The sequence below is a fragment of the Phaethon aethereus genome, assembly GCF_964289735.1.
Source record: "Phaethon aethereus genome assembly, chromosome: 11".
Lineage (NCBI taxonomy): Eukaryota > Metazoa > Chordata > Aves > Phaethontiformes > Phaethontidae > Phaethon > Phaethon aethereus.
Genome location: NC_138587.1, coordinates 20,902,044 through 20,920,225, shown reverse-complemented (window position 1 = coordinate 20,920,225; position 18,182 = coordinate 20,902,044). Strand labels below are relative to the sequence as shown.

The 18,182-nt window shown below is 40.7% G+C and overlaps 1 protein-coding gene across 10 annotated transcripts in view; it reads right to left on the bottom strand.

Moving 5' to 3' along the window:
* The window catches only part of ATP2B2 (ATPase plasma membrane Ca2+ transporting 2), a gene marked incomplete at its 5' end in the record, with an annotated part of 183,588 nt that extends 169,928 nt beyond the window's left edge, over positions 1-13,660 (bottom strand). For all 10 annotated transcript variants that reach the window (XM_082004632.1, XM_082004634.1, XM_082004635.1 and 7 more), the window contains one exon: positions 13,462-13,660. In XM_082004632.1, the coding sequence (XP_081860758.1) occupies positions 13,462-13,660 (199 nt within the window). The remainder of the gene's footprint in view (positions 1-13,461) is intronic.
* Positions 13,661-18,182: the final 4,522 nt, after the last annotated feature.

The following is an 18,182-nucleotide window of genomic DNA, read 5'->3' as shown; positions in this document are numbered from 1 at the left end:
ATTTATCAGGGCAAGATTTCTATCACCATTGACCACTCACACCAACATATGCAATTATTCAGTAACACAAGAAAACATGGATAATTTGTAATACGAATAAATGCCTTCTAGAGATTACATATGTATGGGCAAATTTATTATGTTTGCTACTTAAAATCTGCTAGAATGCAGTTTTCTCACGCCAGGTGGTTTCTACTACAGTAGAAGCAGTGAAAGCGATAATTTTAAAATATATACCTAACAAATGGTGCGGGGGAACCCTAACTAATGAATTAAATAGTATGATACTGCTACATTTGGAATCCGCCTTTTGGAGGAGGATTTTTCTGTTATGAGAGACAGCAAATGGAGCTCAAACCTGTTCCCCCAGCAGCCAAGATGTACCAGTCAACGGCCACTTTGCCTGTACAGCTACACATGTAGTAGGGATTTTGCTCGCATTGGAACACCAGTAAGAAGCGTAATTTTATTCCAGTCTGCCACCACCAGTCGCTTGTTAATCCAGCACGGCTACCACAGCTTTCATGGACAGTCCCAGGCAGAAAAACATGCTATCAGTTTTTGACAGTAGAACGAACTTCTTCAAAATGTTTCAAAATGAAAACAGGCTGAAGTCTATTGCTCTCCTTCCACCTCCCAAATTCAAATGAAGCTGGCAAAAATTTCATCTTAAAGATATCATGCAACCGAATCCTTTAAGACATCTAGGAAGACTGAAAAAGTCCCCCAAATAATACTCAGGACTTTTAAGCTACAATGCAAGTTAAACGGCTCAAAATAAAAGTAAGACAGGAGGGAAGTCTCACTGAATCATGACGCAATGGTGACCCAATCGAAGCAGAAATCTAGGGGATTCCAAACTGGGTCCCAGAATCAGGGCATTAATCTTAAATACCTCATTTAAAATTCAGTTTGCTGTCACTACCTGATCATGAGCAGATAGAAAAGATGAGAGGCTTGCACAAGCGCTCGGTTCATTCTCCAGGGAAAGATGCCAGCAGTCACCCTCACACAGTAAACAGGGGCTGCAAAAGCGACTCGTGACAGCACGGCCGGCATCATCCTTGAAGGGACGCGTCACGTCCGTATAGCAAGGTGAGGTGTCCCTTGTAGCAGCTGCTGAGCACGGGAAGATTTATGGGAGAGAAGATCAGAACAGGAGAGACGTAAAGATGTTTACATCGAGGAAATGCTACTGACTGCCACCGCATAGCAAGAACCAATATGTTTGTCTCCATAATTTCAAGCTGCTAGCTGCAGCACCGTTAATGTCAGCATCAATACCTCTGGAAAAGTGGGGCAGCATAAAGTACTGCCGGCGTCTCATGGCAAAACACGCCACACCGATATCCTTGTTAAATAGGATTAACATCAGGAATTAAAAATAACATCTGTTTGGGAAACAAACAAACAAACAAACAATGTTGATTTCACCTTAAGAGTCTTTGTATGTTGGTAATGCTGAAACAGTTATCATTATAAGAATTATTTTTAAATCATTTCAAACTCTCCAGATCTTTTACCATGCGCACTCTTCAGGGTTGAAGGCAAAAAAAAAAATCTGTTTCTTCCAAGACATTTATTTAACGTTCAACACAAACATTAATACAGGGCTTATTCTCAGCTCCTATACGTTATTTTGGAGCAGAAGAGGACGTGCATATAAACCAACTGGGTGTATTCTTTGTCCTCTACTGAGAGGTGACTTAAGTCAATACGGCAATCTGAGCTTAATGAATTCTGCCATCTGATATTTCATATTTAAGCAAATGACTTCAGCTATGCTATAGCATTAAACAAAAACAAACCAGCGGGAACAACTCAAGAAAACAGAACCGATCTTCACACGGCAAATACACTTACTCGGCTAAAACTGTTTGAATTTCACTGGTAATACAACACACTGTTCACATCCATCTTATGATCCAGTGTGCATGATGGGTTTGGATGAGAGTTCACTACTGTAGTTTCGGGTTATGGTTTTTACTTTGTGGGCTGGAGCAGATTAGCCTTCATGTTTATAAGCAGGCAAGGTAGCAGAAGGTGTAATTCAATCACAGAGACTTCCTTGGGCACAAAACCAATGACAAAACCTTTGTCCTTAGCTATCTTGTAAATTTTTTAAATTATTTGTAGAGTCCTTCAGCACCTATAGCTTTGAAGCATTAGCAGCTGAGAAGGCCAGCACCAGAAATAAGCAAATTTAACTTCCTAGGGCCAGCTACAGCACTCCCGTAGCACTACATCGCTCCTGGTCGATGCGCCCATAATACTGGTAATCACCAATAATTTACTTTTACGGTTTCCTTCAGCATATTATTTTTTAAATCTGAAAAGCAATTGTTCTGAACTCTTAACTAAGCACCCTGTTCTGCAGGTAGTTTCACATCTGCTCGATGTACGTTAATGAACCACGAGACGGGGTCAGCTCTGTCAGGCTGCCCTTGCACCTGCTGAAGGCAACCGGCACAAACTCCCTGACTTGAGAAAACAATAGAACAAAGGAAAAGCCCAAGGACCTCACCGTCATCACATGAGGTGCGTCAGCGGGTGAGCACACCTTAACGCTTGAATAGCTTTCCAAATTTACACCACACTTTTGTGGGAAACAGGGGTGGCTTTGAAGGTTTTTAAGGTTTTTCTTTAAGCAAAAACTAGACAATTTGCATAGGGAAAAAACAGGTTCCGATTCGGCCAGCCTCTTCCCTGCTGTTTTACCTTTTTAATCAATTATCACTCACTAACAGGAGTGATTTTCACCACGACAGTTATCTTTATGTAATCCAAGGTTTTCATGAGCTAAAAGTCAACTGCGGGACTACAGTTCAAGAAAAGGCATGTATTTTGGCTGCACTACCGCAAGACTACACATGTCAAGCTGGATGACCTCTGCTATCGAAGCAAAACCATGCAGCAGTCATGACCCTACTAGCAAAGCAGAATGATGATGCATGATGTAACACAACGATCCTCTATTCCTTTAGGGGTTTTTTTAATGACTGCAAAAACACTTTGGGGTGTAATTAAAAGAACAACCAACCAAACACCCGTGGCTCAAAAAGGAATCATCATTCCTTTACAGCTCAGACACCGTGCCTGGGAAAGGGTGGGGGCCAACACACGCCTGAAGTGAGGCAAGCACAAGGAAACTCATAGTGCTCTGATTTGCCACCCAAACTTCCAAACTAAGGTAATGACTTGAAACTGCTAGAAAAATTGTGAAAAAAAGTACAAGCAGATTGTTGTGTTGTTTAAGCAAAGAATTAGCTGAGGTGCCTAGAATAATGCTTATGCTAAATGCTAAGATTATAACTTAATAGTTGCACTGTAATTTTAGACCATTACCATACATTTGTCTTCCTGCATTAATGCTGACATGATCCTGAACAAATAGCATTCAGCCTATAGCATCTGAGGAGCTATGGCCTCATTTATGAAGTCAAAGAGAAATTCTGCTGCAGTTACTAGGATACTTATTGAATGCATTAAGAAAATTCTCCTCTCTCATTCTTTTGTAACTACTTCAAGGGCAAGCTCTCCTTTTGAGCACAGCTGTAAAGTCGTTGGCTATTCCCTATTTTCCCTCATTTCCAATGCTAATCATAAAAAAAGAGTCATGACAGCTTTTGAACTGCTCTACAAATTTGGTCCATTTTCCTTCCTACCATTCATTTTTTCAGCCTTTTTTGTACCTTAGAGGACTGTACCTAAACTGCCCTCATACTGAAAAAGACAGTTCCTCCGAGGGAAGTGGCGGGGTGGAGAGATTGACACAAAATGCAAAAGGAACAATCAAAGGAGTAGCACAGCCCATGGAAGCTCAGGTTTTCAAGTCTTAACATTACTGACTCAGCTCACAATCCACACAGGAATAGAGTATCTGCAGTCCCTAAAGAATTTCATATGAAAGCAAAGAGGAAACAAGGGCTAGTAAATGCTATTGTTACAGAAATAGCAGCTACATACACCCAGCTATTTCTATTATACAACAGAAATGCTCTGCATTTAATATAATTCGTGGTTGCGTTGCCAAGTTCTGGACTGTCAATAAGGATGGGACATTAAAATGTATTGTTTTACCAGCTCCGAGGCAAAGGCAAGGAATGGGATTCCCAATGAGCATTCAGAAAGGAAGTTAAAAGCAGTTACTATACCATGCTGAAAGCTATCCCAGACTATGTCATCTGCTATCCGTGAAAACAGGTTATGTCAGAGGTGATTATCAATTTTTCAAGTGCGTGGGGAAGCCTTCTTTGTCCTTACACCTTTTGGGATCTGCAACTGCAGATCTAGAACACCTAGATAAACGTGGAAAAACGTTACTGGAGACAGGGTAGAAATAATTTCTAGAGATACTTAGAAGGCAAGTCAGAAACTATGATGCATCACATGAAAGGAAATCAGTATTGACGAAATACAGCTACAGTTATGTTTGTCTTGGAAGCACATTGAGTTGACTGCCAAAAATACATCTTTGGCTTTATTTTCCACTCACCTCACCGTTACAAATAACAGGCACGTCAAACGCATCAACCTTTGACTTCTTGGAAAACAGAGGGAAACAGTAAATTTGATCAGTCTAGATTGGAAGGGTAAGTAGCACTTGCAAAAGGGGACAGGAGGCATCTGACACTGTTCTCATCCAAAAAGGACAAATCATTCTGTCCTGCTAATTCCACTTACAAGGCTACCGAACTTAGACTTGCCTATTGAAAGCCACTGTGCCCCAGTGAAAAGACTTTTCAATACTTTATCCGAAAACCTTTTTCTCTTTCAAGGAGTAACAGAATCCTCTTTCATGAAAAAATATAAATGCAATGCTGAATAAAAAAAAAAAAAGAAAAAACAACACATTTCAAAATTTCAATTATTGCGAGGAACGGCATTGTCATCATCCATCCAATCCGCAGATGATCCTTACAAAGACTTCAGTAGCAAAGTTTTCCAATTCCCATGGCTCAGCTGGAAGCAGCATCGCTACCAGCAGGGACACTTGGCAAAAAGGTTGGGAGTGCCTACTAGAGATGCAGGTAATTGTTTTATCTGTAAATTTTAAGGAGGCCTTGTAAAGGGAGCACTTTTTGCACCCCTGTAAGTGTCGGCTGAGAGAACTGATTAAGGGGTGTGCTCTTACGTTTCCTCTAGTGGGGCCAATCACAAGAGGATAAAACCACTGCATGTCAACTGTTCGCTTTCGTAGGACACTCACAAAATAAGGCAACCCCCCCCTTCACTCTCTCCGATACACTGCAAAGACAAAGCCTAATTTCATCAAGGGCAAACTGGCTACATCGATTGGATTATTCATTTGGTATAATGGACTTTGCTTTCTTCCTGCAGCTTTCTCAAAGCAAGAACAAAATGAGGATAAATCAGCTCTCACTCAAGGCTGACAGTCTATATATATTTATGGATTTCTAAGCCCTGCAATACAATAGAAGCGAGGTATTCATCACACGATTGCTTTCTCCTCTGCAGTACTGTTGCCCTTACATAGGCTCCACAGAAAACCGCTTTTGTCAGGCCCGCTTTGCAAAGGCAAGGCTGCCACACAGCTCAGCAGCAGCTCCACGCTTCTCTCCTCCCTTCAGGTCTTTCTTCACCATGGCTGACAAAACGTACAGCTTTTCCCTTCCCGGCGCAGAAGCCGCTTTGATACACGTGTGTGAAAGCTCACCCAACAGAATCCTTTCTGATCCTCCAACCAAAGGACTAATTGCCTTTTTCTGAGGCAGCACCACTAACGTAATCCTACTTTGCAATTTCAACAACTGACGTAACTGCCAGAGCTTATGAAATCTAGAAATTACTTCCCCCATCATTAGGAACGCTGTTGCTATTACGTTAAAGATCTGGCCTCTTCTTTTTTCACACAATAAACGAGCTAGTTATGTCAACAAACTCAAACCACTATTTCTAAGAATGGGATTACACGTTTATCAACAGCACCATATAATGGCGACACTTTCCATCACTTATTATTTTGTAAAAAAGGAATGACATACTGTATTGCATCATTGTATTCAGATCAAGGAGAAACCTGTGCCACAAAACATTATGGCGAATGTTATCCTACGATAACATCTTTAGAAAGAGGGAAAGGATTACTTAAAGTTGCTGGGCCAGACTTTCTTTTGACTTACAACACATTGTAGTTGTAATTGAGCTAATTACAATGAACAGACATTAGACCTGTGCAAAATAGGTGCAAAATCTCACATCTGTTTATTAATCTGTTCATCTAAACCTGACATGCAACACCGGAACGTGCGTCTGTAGTCAGCAAACATTGCCTGCGTGTCTTTAATGTACTGTCTTAAAGGGAAGGGGAATTCAGTTTGCATGAAAATAGCCTCCTTTCTAAAAGTATTGCAGCTGCTAAAGTAACATAGTCATGGAAAAGAAGATGACCTCCTGGGTAATCGCATAAATAAATCAGCACTGGCCTCAGAAAATCTCTGACGCTGCCTAATACAAGTGGCAGAAGACATTCACTTGCTTTCTTCCTTTCCTAACCTTACTTTGAAGCAATGCCGGTTACACGTAGAGAGAAGCTTTCTGCAAACCACTTCGGATTCTCAAAGGAGCAGGTGATCTAGCTTATATTTATTTTAAAAGCTTCATGGGGAAAATGCATCATGCAATATTGCTCCAGTTTTCTGCAAGTAAGTGAACACAGCCAAAGTAAATCAGCAAGTGGCACGACACGCCAAAACCCAGAAACAAAACGAGCAATGAAATGGTACTTATCACTTAAAAAAATCTAAGCCATTCATTTGAGATGCTTATGTTTGGGTAACCTTTGGAAGAATGTTTGCTGTTCCACTACACAAACAATGGAAATATTAGATAAGGAAAATAACTGCAGTTGCCAAGAATGCTCCATGCACTCCTCTCAAATCATTAAACATGTAGCTGTTATTTTATGGCTATATACTGTACCGCATCCAGCAGGAATGTCAAATGTACAGAGCCATTTCACCTAACCCCTGAGTTCGCATGGGTCCCAGGAGCGCGGTGCAGAAATCCCTGAACCAGCACATCTGCGTGGCACTGTGCCGATACGCCCGTCGCAAGACAGGAACGTAAGAGCCAACTTCAACCTCACTAAGGCCAAGTATTACAACTTTAACAGGCACGTTGTATAGGACGTTGAGGCAGTACTGTATGCTAAAGCAAAACTCCTTGCCTCACGAGTTACTAACACACAACCATCTCGCCTAGATTTTTTCCATCTGTTCACAATCTTGAAAGACCTACTACAACAAGGGTGTTTGATGTGAACTTGGGTCAGACCCAGCATTCCCCCACAGAACAGAGCGGGAAAGAGCCAGATGAGTAATAATTGCTCCAGCGCTTTTCTCCGCAGCCTGCGTCCCTTCCTGTGCTTCCCGCTGGCCCCAGGAGGCAGGCACCGCTGGGAAAAGGCAGTACAAATCCATCTGTGGTACCCGTCAGGGGTTCTGCAACTGCAGCGGCCACTTCAAAATGAAGGAGCGTGCAGAACCCACCTCTCTTTTTACCTAAGCAGCCTCTGACTGAAACAGCCAGGAGCGCTGCTAAGCACGGGTCCCCGGGCGCGGGCCGCGGCGTGCAGCGGCTTGCGGGGACCTGGGCAGAGGCAACACATGTTTATGGAGGTGACTACACAAAAATGACGAGTTATCACAAGTTCTCCCCAGCTCAACCACGCTTCATGCTGCACAAAAAATAGGTATTTTGCACTAGGCAAAATAGGAGTTTAAATTTTGTCGGTGGGTTGGTTTTTTTTTCTTCCCATGCAAGGTAGGAAGAAAGAGTTACAAAATGCAGCCTTTGGAGGCCCTGGCCATGACAACACTAAAGGCTTTTTTCATGGGGAAGGCTGTTTTCATTGTTTAAAGCAATCCTTCCATGAGGAGGGAACATGTACAAATAAGGACGGGATGCGTACTTGGAGTTTGGCTTCTGGCCTGGCTGTGTTGGCAAATTGGCCCGAACTCCAAGTTCTGTTTTGACACCGCAAAGAAGGACGAGGAATTCGGCAGCATGGCTATCTGGAGAGAGGAAGAGCGGTTCTTCTTTCACCGGGCCTTTAAGATGCTGCTTTGAAGATTTCCAAAGTACTTCAGCTCAGCCTCACAAACAAATTCTTAAAATCTACTTCAGGAGAGATGGCAACGTAGCTTTCAAAAAAATCATTTCATGAGTAGAGTAATATTCATCCTAACCTTGAATTTAAAATAATTTAAGAAAATCTTGAACTTATACATAATATTTGATGTTTATGCACGATTAAGTGTATTCTTTTAACAATAGCTAAAATTATGCCATTAGCAATTTCTTTACTTTCAGGATCTGTTCTTGACAGCGGGGTTTTATAGATTTCAGTCTCTGGCAGTCCATTATCTTGTATTTCTGTTTTAAACTTATATTCGTCTGAATCGAGTCTCTTTCATGGCTTTCTCAATTTGTTTCTAAATTCTTTGTATATCTTCAGCTAATTTAACGTATAACAACATAGCGGTGCACCTAACTGAAACTCAGCACGTACTAGCAAGATTATCTTCAAAACAGAATATTAAATTATTAAAGGTGTATTTTTACAGAAGCAAGCCTGAGGCACCAAAACTAGCGCGTACTAAAAGCGACGAGTTACTTCGGTTGTATTCAATCTTTCTTCATCTGTTACCTCATAGTAAAATTGTAAAAGGCTTTTTAGATTGTAACGATGAAAAATAAATACATCTACACAGTTGAGGTAATTGATACGCAGCCCATATCTCCTATATAACAAACATGCATCTGCAAAGACAGAGTAACTTATCTTGTACCTATCTTAACTAAGGGCAGTTATGATGATTAAAAAGTTAACTTCGATGCTAGAAATATTATCATTTAACTGCGAATTGATACTGTTCATTGGTAATGAAGCCTGTTTACAGTATCCTAAAAAACCTCCGGCTAAAAAAACTCCCACGCTTGCATTTTTCATACTGAAAGTAGGTTCCACCAGCTCACATAGTAACGTTACATCTGAAATGTTTCTGCACTCAACCAGACTGTTTCTGGAAACTTAAACTATCAGGTATCTACTAAACACCAACAGAAAAGAGTTCTATAGCACTGTAACATTATCACTAATGCGTAACATCTTTTGGAGCTGCTCATATCTGTGCCATCAGGCCTGAAACACCACGGGAGAAGTTTTTTCTTTATATAAAAAAGAAAGAAGCGGCATTATACGCAGGTTCACTTTCACGCCCATTGGAAATTACTGCGTCCAAGTATTTTAAGCAAGAAGTCACGGAAGTTTTTCACTAACATATCCTTAAAAGGAATAAACAGTTTTGTAATACGAAGGGAATGTAGATGAAAAACTTACTGTAAATTGGTGCACACTACATAAAATTGTAGGCAAAATACAATTAAGGATTGGAAAGAGTGGATTCCAGTCTTATTTGGTACTCATCCAACTAACTCATTGCTGGGACATCTGCACGGCTCGGCCTTGAGGAGAAGGAGCTGTGGCAAACAACTAAGAGGAAGCAAAGGAGCGCGTGGACGCCCGCAGGCAGCGAATCCTGACTGCGTGAGAGGCGCGTGGGCGGCGCGTGATATTTTGTATACAGCCAATTGCAATAATGCGTGTAACAAGCTGTAACCAATCGTGAGTGCGTGCGCGGTGACTAAACAAAAATTATGATATATATTGGAGTCAGATAAGACAATAAACGGCTTGGGAGTATAACTCTGATAGAGTTGTGAAGTCCATCTTTCTCCCGCAACTCATCACATTTTGCCAGCTGTCCTTTATAAGGTATCACGAATGCTCAGGTGGGCCTCAGAGACTCAGCTTGCACGGAAAATTATACAACTGTCACCACAGCTCTGCTCAGTGGGGGATTCAGCGTCGTTTTCCAAAATGACAGAGAGAGAGAGATCCTGCTTATTTTCTGTATTACAAATAATGGAAGTGAAACTAATCTGAATAGAATTATTCTTAAAGAAAATTCAAGTAGACCTGTATTTGTATTTTTTCATAAAAAGTATGTCTTAGATTTTGCGGAGGTTCTTTTTATGAGTGCTTAAATGGTAGCTTTTCATTATAATATAATCACTTCAATGCAGGAAATCCCTTAGGCATAACTGAGAGCTGGGATCCACACTGCATCTATAGTTAGAAAAGCAATCAAAGAAATTTAAAGAGACTGAAGCCTTGTAAGCCATAATAATGTTATGAATTCGTTCAGCATGCAAATATTATTCTACACAACCTTCAGCAGACTTTTAAAGCTCCACACTGAATTAATACATGAGCACAGAAAACACTGGTAAGTGTATTTTCACAACAGAGTCAATAACATTCAAGTTATGCATAAAACATCTTACCTTGAGAAGTTCAAGGCCTTTAAACAGAGCTTCAGAGCCACTTATACTAAAAGTGAGTGATTCTGCCAGTCCATAGGTGGTATATCAAATATTAACATGGGAAATGAATTGCTGAGTAAACTTGGAGCTAATTGCTACTTCTTATTTTCTAAATATTGAGTAAGCCAGCAAATTCAGATCAGACCACATTTTACCAAATTATAACGTGCCTGCTTCCAGGATTAATTTTTTCCCCTCTGTTCCAGTAACTACTTAAGCCATACTCCACAAAATGACAAAGACTTTATAAAAATAAACTCTGGAAGAGCTTATAAGCCTGGGAAGAACCAAATTCTACAGTCAAGTCCTTTTTGCTGTTTCATTCCTATTCACCCAGGACTCTTGTCAGCAAGAGTTTATGTGGTTAATTGAAAGAAGTGGTGCCCTGCAGTAATGCTTATTCTGTTATTCCTCATAAAACTGTGTAAAATGTGCAGCGCCCCAAACTATAAAAAATAGAGGAGGCTAACTGTGTTTCACCAAAAAAGATGCTGGTCTGAAAAGCGATTTTCAGGCATAATGGCAACTGATGGGATTTCATAAAGATATTCCACGGGGAATCCATGGTTTGCTGCAAATAGCAAAAGATGAAACTCCATGGGAGCCTCCGCTATGTATATCAATAATTTATTTGTAAATCATGTCTATTTGATGTTAAAATTCCCTTTCCATATAAGAAACTATTGTGTTTCTTTCCTCTAAGAATAGCCACGCCTTCAAGAATCGCCTCTTCACTGTATTTTAACTTTCTTCACTGTGCTTGGATACAAGAAAAGCAATGGCTAGGGACTTATGTCTAAACATATGCTTCTATTTGACATAAGCCTTTAAAGTTTTTCTGTTGAATTCTTATGGATACTTTCCCTCAAATGAAAATTGCTGGGTTTGATATATTTCAGAGAGATTCCCTCCTAAAACGATTTTTCCAAGCAAAACAATTAAAAATCAGATGAAAACTTAGTGTGACTGGGAATTTCTATTATGTAATCTAATTTAAAATTAAAACCCAGCAGAGTCTTCATGATTCCAGGGCTATGCTGATTGCCATTTGAAGCTGGAAATGTTTTTCCCTAATGCACAAGTGATGAAGCGCATGTAAGGCTTAGAGGAAAGTTACCTTATCTGAAGTATCAGATATAGATTACTGCTGGAGTCAGCATGCCACACTAGTTGGATCCATACACTCTGTTCCGATATGAGGAATTAAGTTTCCCTGATGTCACAAATTGAACAGATAATGCAATTAACATTTCCTTTGAAGTTCACATTGACCAGCTAATCGCTAGAATGAGTTGGCAAAACTTTACTGAAGTCACTGAAGTGATCTCGGCTCACCCAGACTGAAACTTCAACTATGTTCTATAATAGAATTCTAATTATTTTCTATCTTTCCAATTCTATAAACTGCTGTAGGATATTTAAGATGCTGAATGCCTAGTGGGATATTTATAAATCAGTGTTTATTCTGGAATTACCCAAATGTGTCAGGGATATGTCAGAATCGCTGCATATTCTCTGCAGAGTTGATTCTCTCGTGTGCAACAGCTATTCGGCCTCTCTCCGAAAGACTGACGGACATCTGGAAATCCCAGACCAGGAGCAAGGTCTCATTTTCCTACCGCAGCGCTCCTCCTGGGAGCAATCTCCAGGTAGGAAAAGAGGTCCTGTCTGAAGGATCAAATATTTGGTCGAGACTAGAAAATGGGAGAGATCTGTTATAAAATGTTCCATTTGCCACCAGTTACTCTAGAACACAAGATCGCACATGAATGCTGAAGCATTACTGGAGTTTGCTGCTCATTTTAACACAGAATTAGCTTAATAACCCTTTGCTGAAAAGGTTCTCCTCACAGCTTTATAGTTTATAAAGTTTAAACAATACTGAGACTGTATACAGTCAAGTGTAGGACAATGAAGAATTTACTTGAAGACTAGGCACTGATAGCTGCTCTTTTGGGACTCTCCAACTAGTGTAATTTATAATATCACACTCTGTGACACTACGATTGACATGTTTATGATTATACCAATAATTCAAGACTTTCAAGCATTTAAACAGAGGAGGTAACTAAATGATTAATTTAAAAAAGGAGAGAATGAAATAAAGCCAACACGACTATCTTCTTGAAAAAGAAAGTAACTTAAAATGAACATCTTAGCTACTTTACCAGACAAGGTTAAGTATTATAGACTTAAAGACTGTATAATTTCTAAAAGTGTTAATATTATCTGGAGATTAAAATACAGTGATGAAAATTGACTTCTTAGAATTAAAGAGAACTTTACTTGCACTAAAAGAGAAAGAATTGGTGAGCAGGAAGATTGCACGAGCAGAGGGGAACATCCCACCATTGTTAATGTTTTATGGGGTGATATTTGGCATGAGTGTTGAAAACTAGACTAATGACTGATGATCAAGTAGAGAACTCCAAAAGCACTTAGAAGAATAGATATTGAAAAGTTATGATTGGTATTTTTAAACATAAGTAAGGAGTTTATACGTACAAAAGTAGTCCAACTAATAAAAACATTGAAACAGTCATACGTTGATAACTTAAGCAAAACTATCTACAGTAATACAGCAAGTCAAAATTAGTAACCAGAAAAAATATATATAATTACATGTTGATCTACAAAGCAACATAATGTGTATCTCAAAAGGTAATTTCATATTTTCAGGATGTCTAAGTACCTAGAAATTCTTCTGAAGCAACTAGTCTGCACCTTCTTACCCCCAAGTACATATATATTAAATCCTCTTTACAACGCCATAGGAAAGGTGCTCATTTTTTTGTCTGCCTTTTAAGGAAGAATTAAGGCATTCAGCTGTTTGAATAAATAGCACCTCTTTTATTCTCATGCTAGCTTTAGCTATAGCTAGACTGTTTCTACCTTCTTTCTCTGAAGACTCTTCTTTTGTTTTATTATTGTTGGGAATAATGGAAGTGCCATAAGAATTGTATTCAGGTTGGAAACACAACCTCTTTCTTTCGCGATCTGGAGAGCACTTATGCAAAGTCCCCCGATTCAACTGAAGGGAAATATCCTTACCTTCTGTTGGTGATGTCTTCAGATGTCTGCAGAGCCCCTCTGTTTCCCCATATGTCTCTTTAATTTTTACTACTGCTTCTGTTCCTCGAAGTTCCATGAGGGAGCGCAGTTCTTGCAGCGTGCACCCAAACTCTCCTGCATGGTTGGCCTCATTTCTTTGGTTCTTGGAATAAAAATCGCTATTTGTCATGTCACCCATTGTTGCCGTTTATATTGCTCCACTCGTTATAGTTGATACAATCTTAAAACCGCTTAAAAATTGAAGGAAAGGAATCTTGAATTCCAACCTAAGCAATTAAAAAGAATCCAGTGTGTGTCCAGCGAGCGATGTGGAGGATGCCTCTGGCGTGCAAGATGTCCCTGACTGGCTAGTGGTCCGCAGAACGGCTGCTCTCAAGGCTGCAGACCAGCTCCACTCCATTCACCGCTTCCCATTATGCTGCACCCAAGCTGTAGAATCTACATGGTCATTTCTTCCTCTGGACCTTGGGGAACAAACAGAAAGGACTCATTACAAAAGTGAGCAATAACGCTTCACAAAGGCAATTTCAAAATTATTCTATCATTGCAGTTTGACTTGTCATTTAAGAAAAGCTATGCAGAAACATTGTAGAGATGTCCTGTAAAATGCTGCAGGTAGTCAGAGCGAGCATTGACAACAAGGATAACACCAGCTCTGTCTTAGATAAAGCTCTCTACAGCTAAAGCACCAATAGCAGCGTTGCTTACTTTAATCAAGTCCCAAGATCATCCGCTAAATGAGATGGCTCATTAATATTAATAAGTAAGTGATTAGTCCAGCATGCTAGATGCACCTCCCTTACGTGCTCTGGTTCATACAGCCACATCAATCATTCATCTGACAAGAACAAAGGCTCTCTCATAAAGGCTACAAGGTACCAAAATTAGTTAAACACTGCTAGTTTTTGTAACGGGTTAAAGCAAAACTGTTTTTCAGTGCAAGGACAATAAAACTGGTGGAAAAACTAGAGCCACCATTACAAATTCAGACTACATTTAAATACATTACATCTTCCAGCCTTGCCTTCTGTGAAAGTATGCATACCCCAGAAGAGAGAGAAAAAATCCTTGAGTGTCTCGGTTGGCACAGCCAGAGCTATGTCTCCTGTGAGCAGCTGTGGGGTCCCTCAGCGCTGCCTGCGAGCCCACTCGCCAGCACAGCTACCAACCTGCGAGCGCGGAGCCACCACACGCACGCGCAGCGGGGTCTTGGTTGGTTTTTTTCTTTCTCTTTTTTTTCTCCTTTTTACCATGTCCAGTGTTGAACAAGTCCCATTTTGACCATCTGGGAGACAGTTGATTACTTGCTAAAACCAGCCTTTAAAACCTGTTTCCCCTTCCCATGTTCTAATGAAGTTGGTTTAAATGCTGCTGAAACCAGCTATTATATTTGGCAGAGAGAGTTTCAACAGAGATTAAAGGTTTCGTTTTTGCCTCAAGCGGGTTAGTGCGTGCACACTGTCTAATCTATAGGTCTCAGAATAGTTTTCTCATAATAAAGACGATCTTTAAAAGAGCACACCATCAGCCTAACAATCGACAACCTGTCATAGTCACAGTGCATATTCTGAACTTTCCAGGTACAGTACTACACAGCAGAAATGAGTACACACATAAAGAGGATCCCGAACTGTTTCAAGTCCCAGTTTTGTATCTGCGCAACAGTTTTAATCGCCTGCCGACATATAGTCAACATAACATGGAAGCTTGGTGTTTCCACTGATGTAACTGCATTGCCGTGGCACTGCACGCGAGGAAGCTCAGGCCCGCTGTATGCATCAATTCCTCTGCCCACGGTGACATTATCTGCTTTCGGGCTGTCTAACATACCTTGCTCAAATAGGCAAACAACCTCCACCATCTCTCTCATTTACACATAAAACCTCAACATTCCTTTGATTTCTGTGAAGGGGGGGGGGGGGGGGAAAAGAGGGGGAAGTATCAAAGTTTCACTACAATATTACGGAATGCAATTAAAATAGCAGTCAACAGCTATATCCTTCACCTGCCCATCCTATTTATTGACAGATATTCTAGTGCTAAGAACCTCTGCCAGCCTTGATTTCACATACTGCTTTTCAAGTTCATGAGAAGAGAATAATTTAAGCACAAAACGCAGCTTACAGTGAGCAATAAAAAGAAACTGGAACTAATAATTAAAAAGGGCCTTTATTTGCCAAGCAATAGCCAAGGAGGAGATACTCTGCTCTGTCAACAACACTCAATTTTCCCACCCAGCTGTGCTTGGGTGCTGGACAGTCTTCACAGTATCAATTCATTTCTAGATAACTCCCTACGTATAGCATGCAGAAAAGACCTTACTCACTTATCACTTTATCTGTTTTTAAACAGGATGGATCAGTATTCTGAATAGAAATAACATCAGCCTGTAGCATCACTTTGAAAAAGTTGCAGGATAGAAATGTCACAGATGTCCAGTTAAACAGACTTCACCCCAAGAGGCACTGAATCACCCCATCCTCCACTGATGATATGCCCCCTCTTTCCTAAAATCAGCATTTCAGACTCTTCCTGGTTTCATCTATGCTAAGTTGCTGCTGCCAGCTACATCAAAAATCAGACTTCGATTTAATCATGAAAAAGAATACCCAGAAGAGAGTTGTGAAAAAATGAGGTATCAATAAAAATAATAATTAGCTAAAATGACAGACTGCTATTTACTTCCAGTGGGCAAAAAAGAATCTATTCCTAAGAGAAGTACCCTTCAAAATCTTGAACACTGGGTGTCTAAAACTGCCATGATGCTAAAAAAAAAAAACAAAAAACAAAAAACAAAACCCGCCATTGACTTAACAGAGAATTTACAGGGCTCTGCTGGCACTGTGGGCTTTTTAAACATTTCTTTAATAAAATAAAATTGTTCTTAAACTGTTCCATGACACCACAGTGAAAAGACAGTTATGAGCATTTTCTGAGGAGAACCATCTACTAATTTCATTAGTGATGCAAAGGGTACTAAACACAGAGTCAAAGATGTTTTCTACATGATGTTTCTGTGGGATGTGTCCACCACTCTCAATCAAAGCATCTTTTGACTCACTGTGCCATCACTGTACATTAATATATTTGCTTCTATTCTTAGAAATTCATTGTCATTTGTCAGCCACAGCAAGACAGTGTTGTTGCTTTTTAGCATTTAGCATAAGTCATTTCCTGCTTCATTTTTAATTTCACCTTCAATTAAATATTAATCAATAAACAACAAATATGAAGTTTACACTTCCTTCAGCACTGTAACAACTCGCTCAGAGTTTGTGCTCTTCATGATTCACCTGTTATGATACCAGGGAAACACCATCTCATGTTTTTGAAAGGCAGATGGTAAAATATAGAAAGCAAAAGACGTGACTAACATTATTTACTGAAAACGCGTGTGTCTAATCCCATGGAACAAGATACGCAGGCTTCATTCGATCCTTACATCTCTTTTATGAAAAGTCCAGGAACCTTGCCAGAGCGCATACCAGGCTAGCGTGACTGATGCACGACCACCTCGCTCTTTCTGAAGGGTTAATATTGTTTAACGAAAGCTGAGGAATAGAAAACTCAAGACCGGCATATGGCAATATTTCCCCATCCGTGGGGCTACAGGCTTTGCATCTCCAGAACAGATCAAATTACTGGAAGTGGGTGAAACGTAGAGTCTCTTCTACAAGAAATCCAAGTATTGCACTGGGTTTGGGCAGTGGTTTTTTGTTTGCTGTTTTTTTGCGCAGGAGGAGGTCAGGGAAGGAGACTATTTTACAAAACACACCCAAAACATTGGTATTTTCAAGATGTGGATGTAATATAGGTGAAGTTCCGAGAATCCTTGATTTTAAAAAAGCAGGTGATACCTGTACATTTTCAATCGAAATGAATGATTAGCGTTATTGGAACATCTCTGGTACGAGGAAAGGCTGAGAGACCTGGGGCTGTTTAGTCCGGAGAAGGCTGAGAGGGGACCTTATCAATGTCTATCAATATCTGCAGGGTGGCTGTCAGGAGGACGGGGCCAGTCTCTTTTCAGTAGTGCCCAGTGATAGGACAAGGGGCAACAGGCACAAACTGCAGCACAGGAGGTTCCACCTCAACATGAGGGAAAACTTCTTTACTGGGAGGGTGACAGAGCACCGGAACAGGCTGCCCAGAGAGGCTGTGGAGTCTCCTTCTCTGGAGACCTTCCAAACCCAACTGGGCGTGTTCCTGTGCATCCTGCCTTGGCAGAGGGGTTGGACCAGATGATCTTCAGAGGTCCCTTCCAGCCCCTACCATTCCGTGATTGGACCAGTATATCACCGAAAAACCCTCAGCGATTCGATTCAGATCTAGCACACAGCTGTTCTTTTGCCTCATAGGAGCTGCAGCTCCAGACACTCTCTGAAGAGAAACAGGCACTTCAAAACTGAGACCGAGCTCTTTCTAATATGGATGTCCAAGTTAGGGGAGCTGAGTTTCATGCTAGGGGTGCCTGCTTCCACTGGTTATAGGGCAAGTCCGCATAACTAGTTGACAAAAAGTAATCCCATGGCATTTGAAACTAATCCCCTGCTGTGGTCTAAGCTACCTGGGGAATAACATCACGGACGGTCAAAGGGAACAAGGCTGGGCAAGCCACAAGTTTCAGCAGCAGAAGGTGCATGGCACTGGGGGTGGGAAATAGCCAGGGAGCTCAAGGACACCTCCCTTTCTTTTCAGAG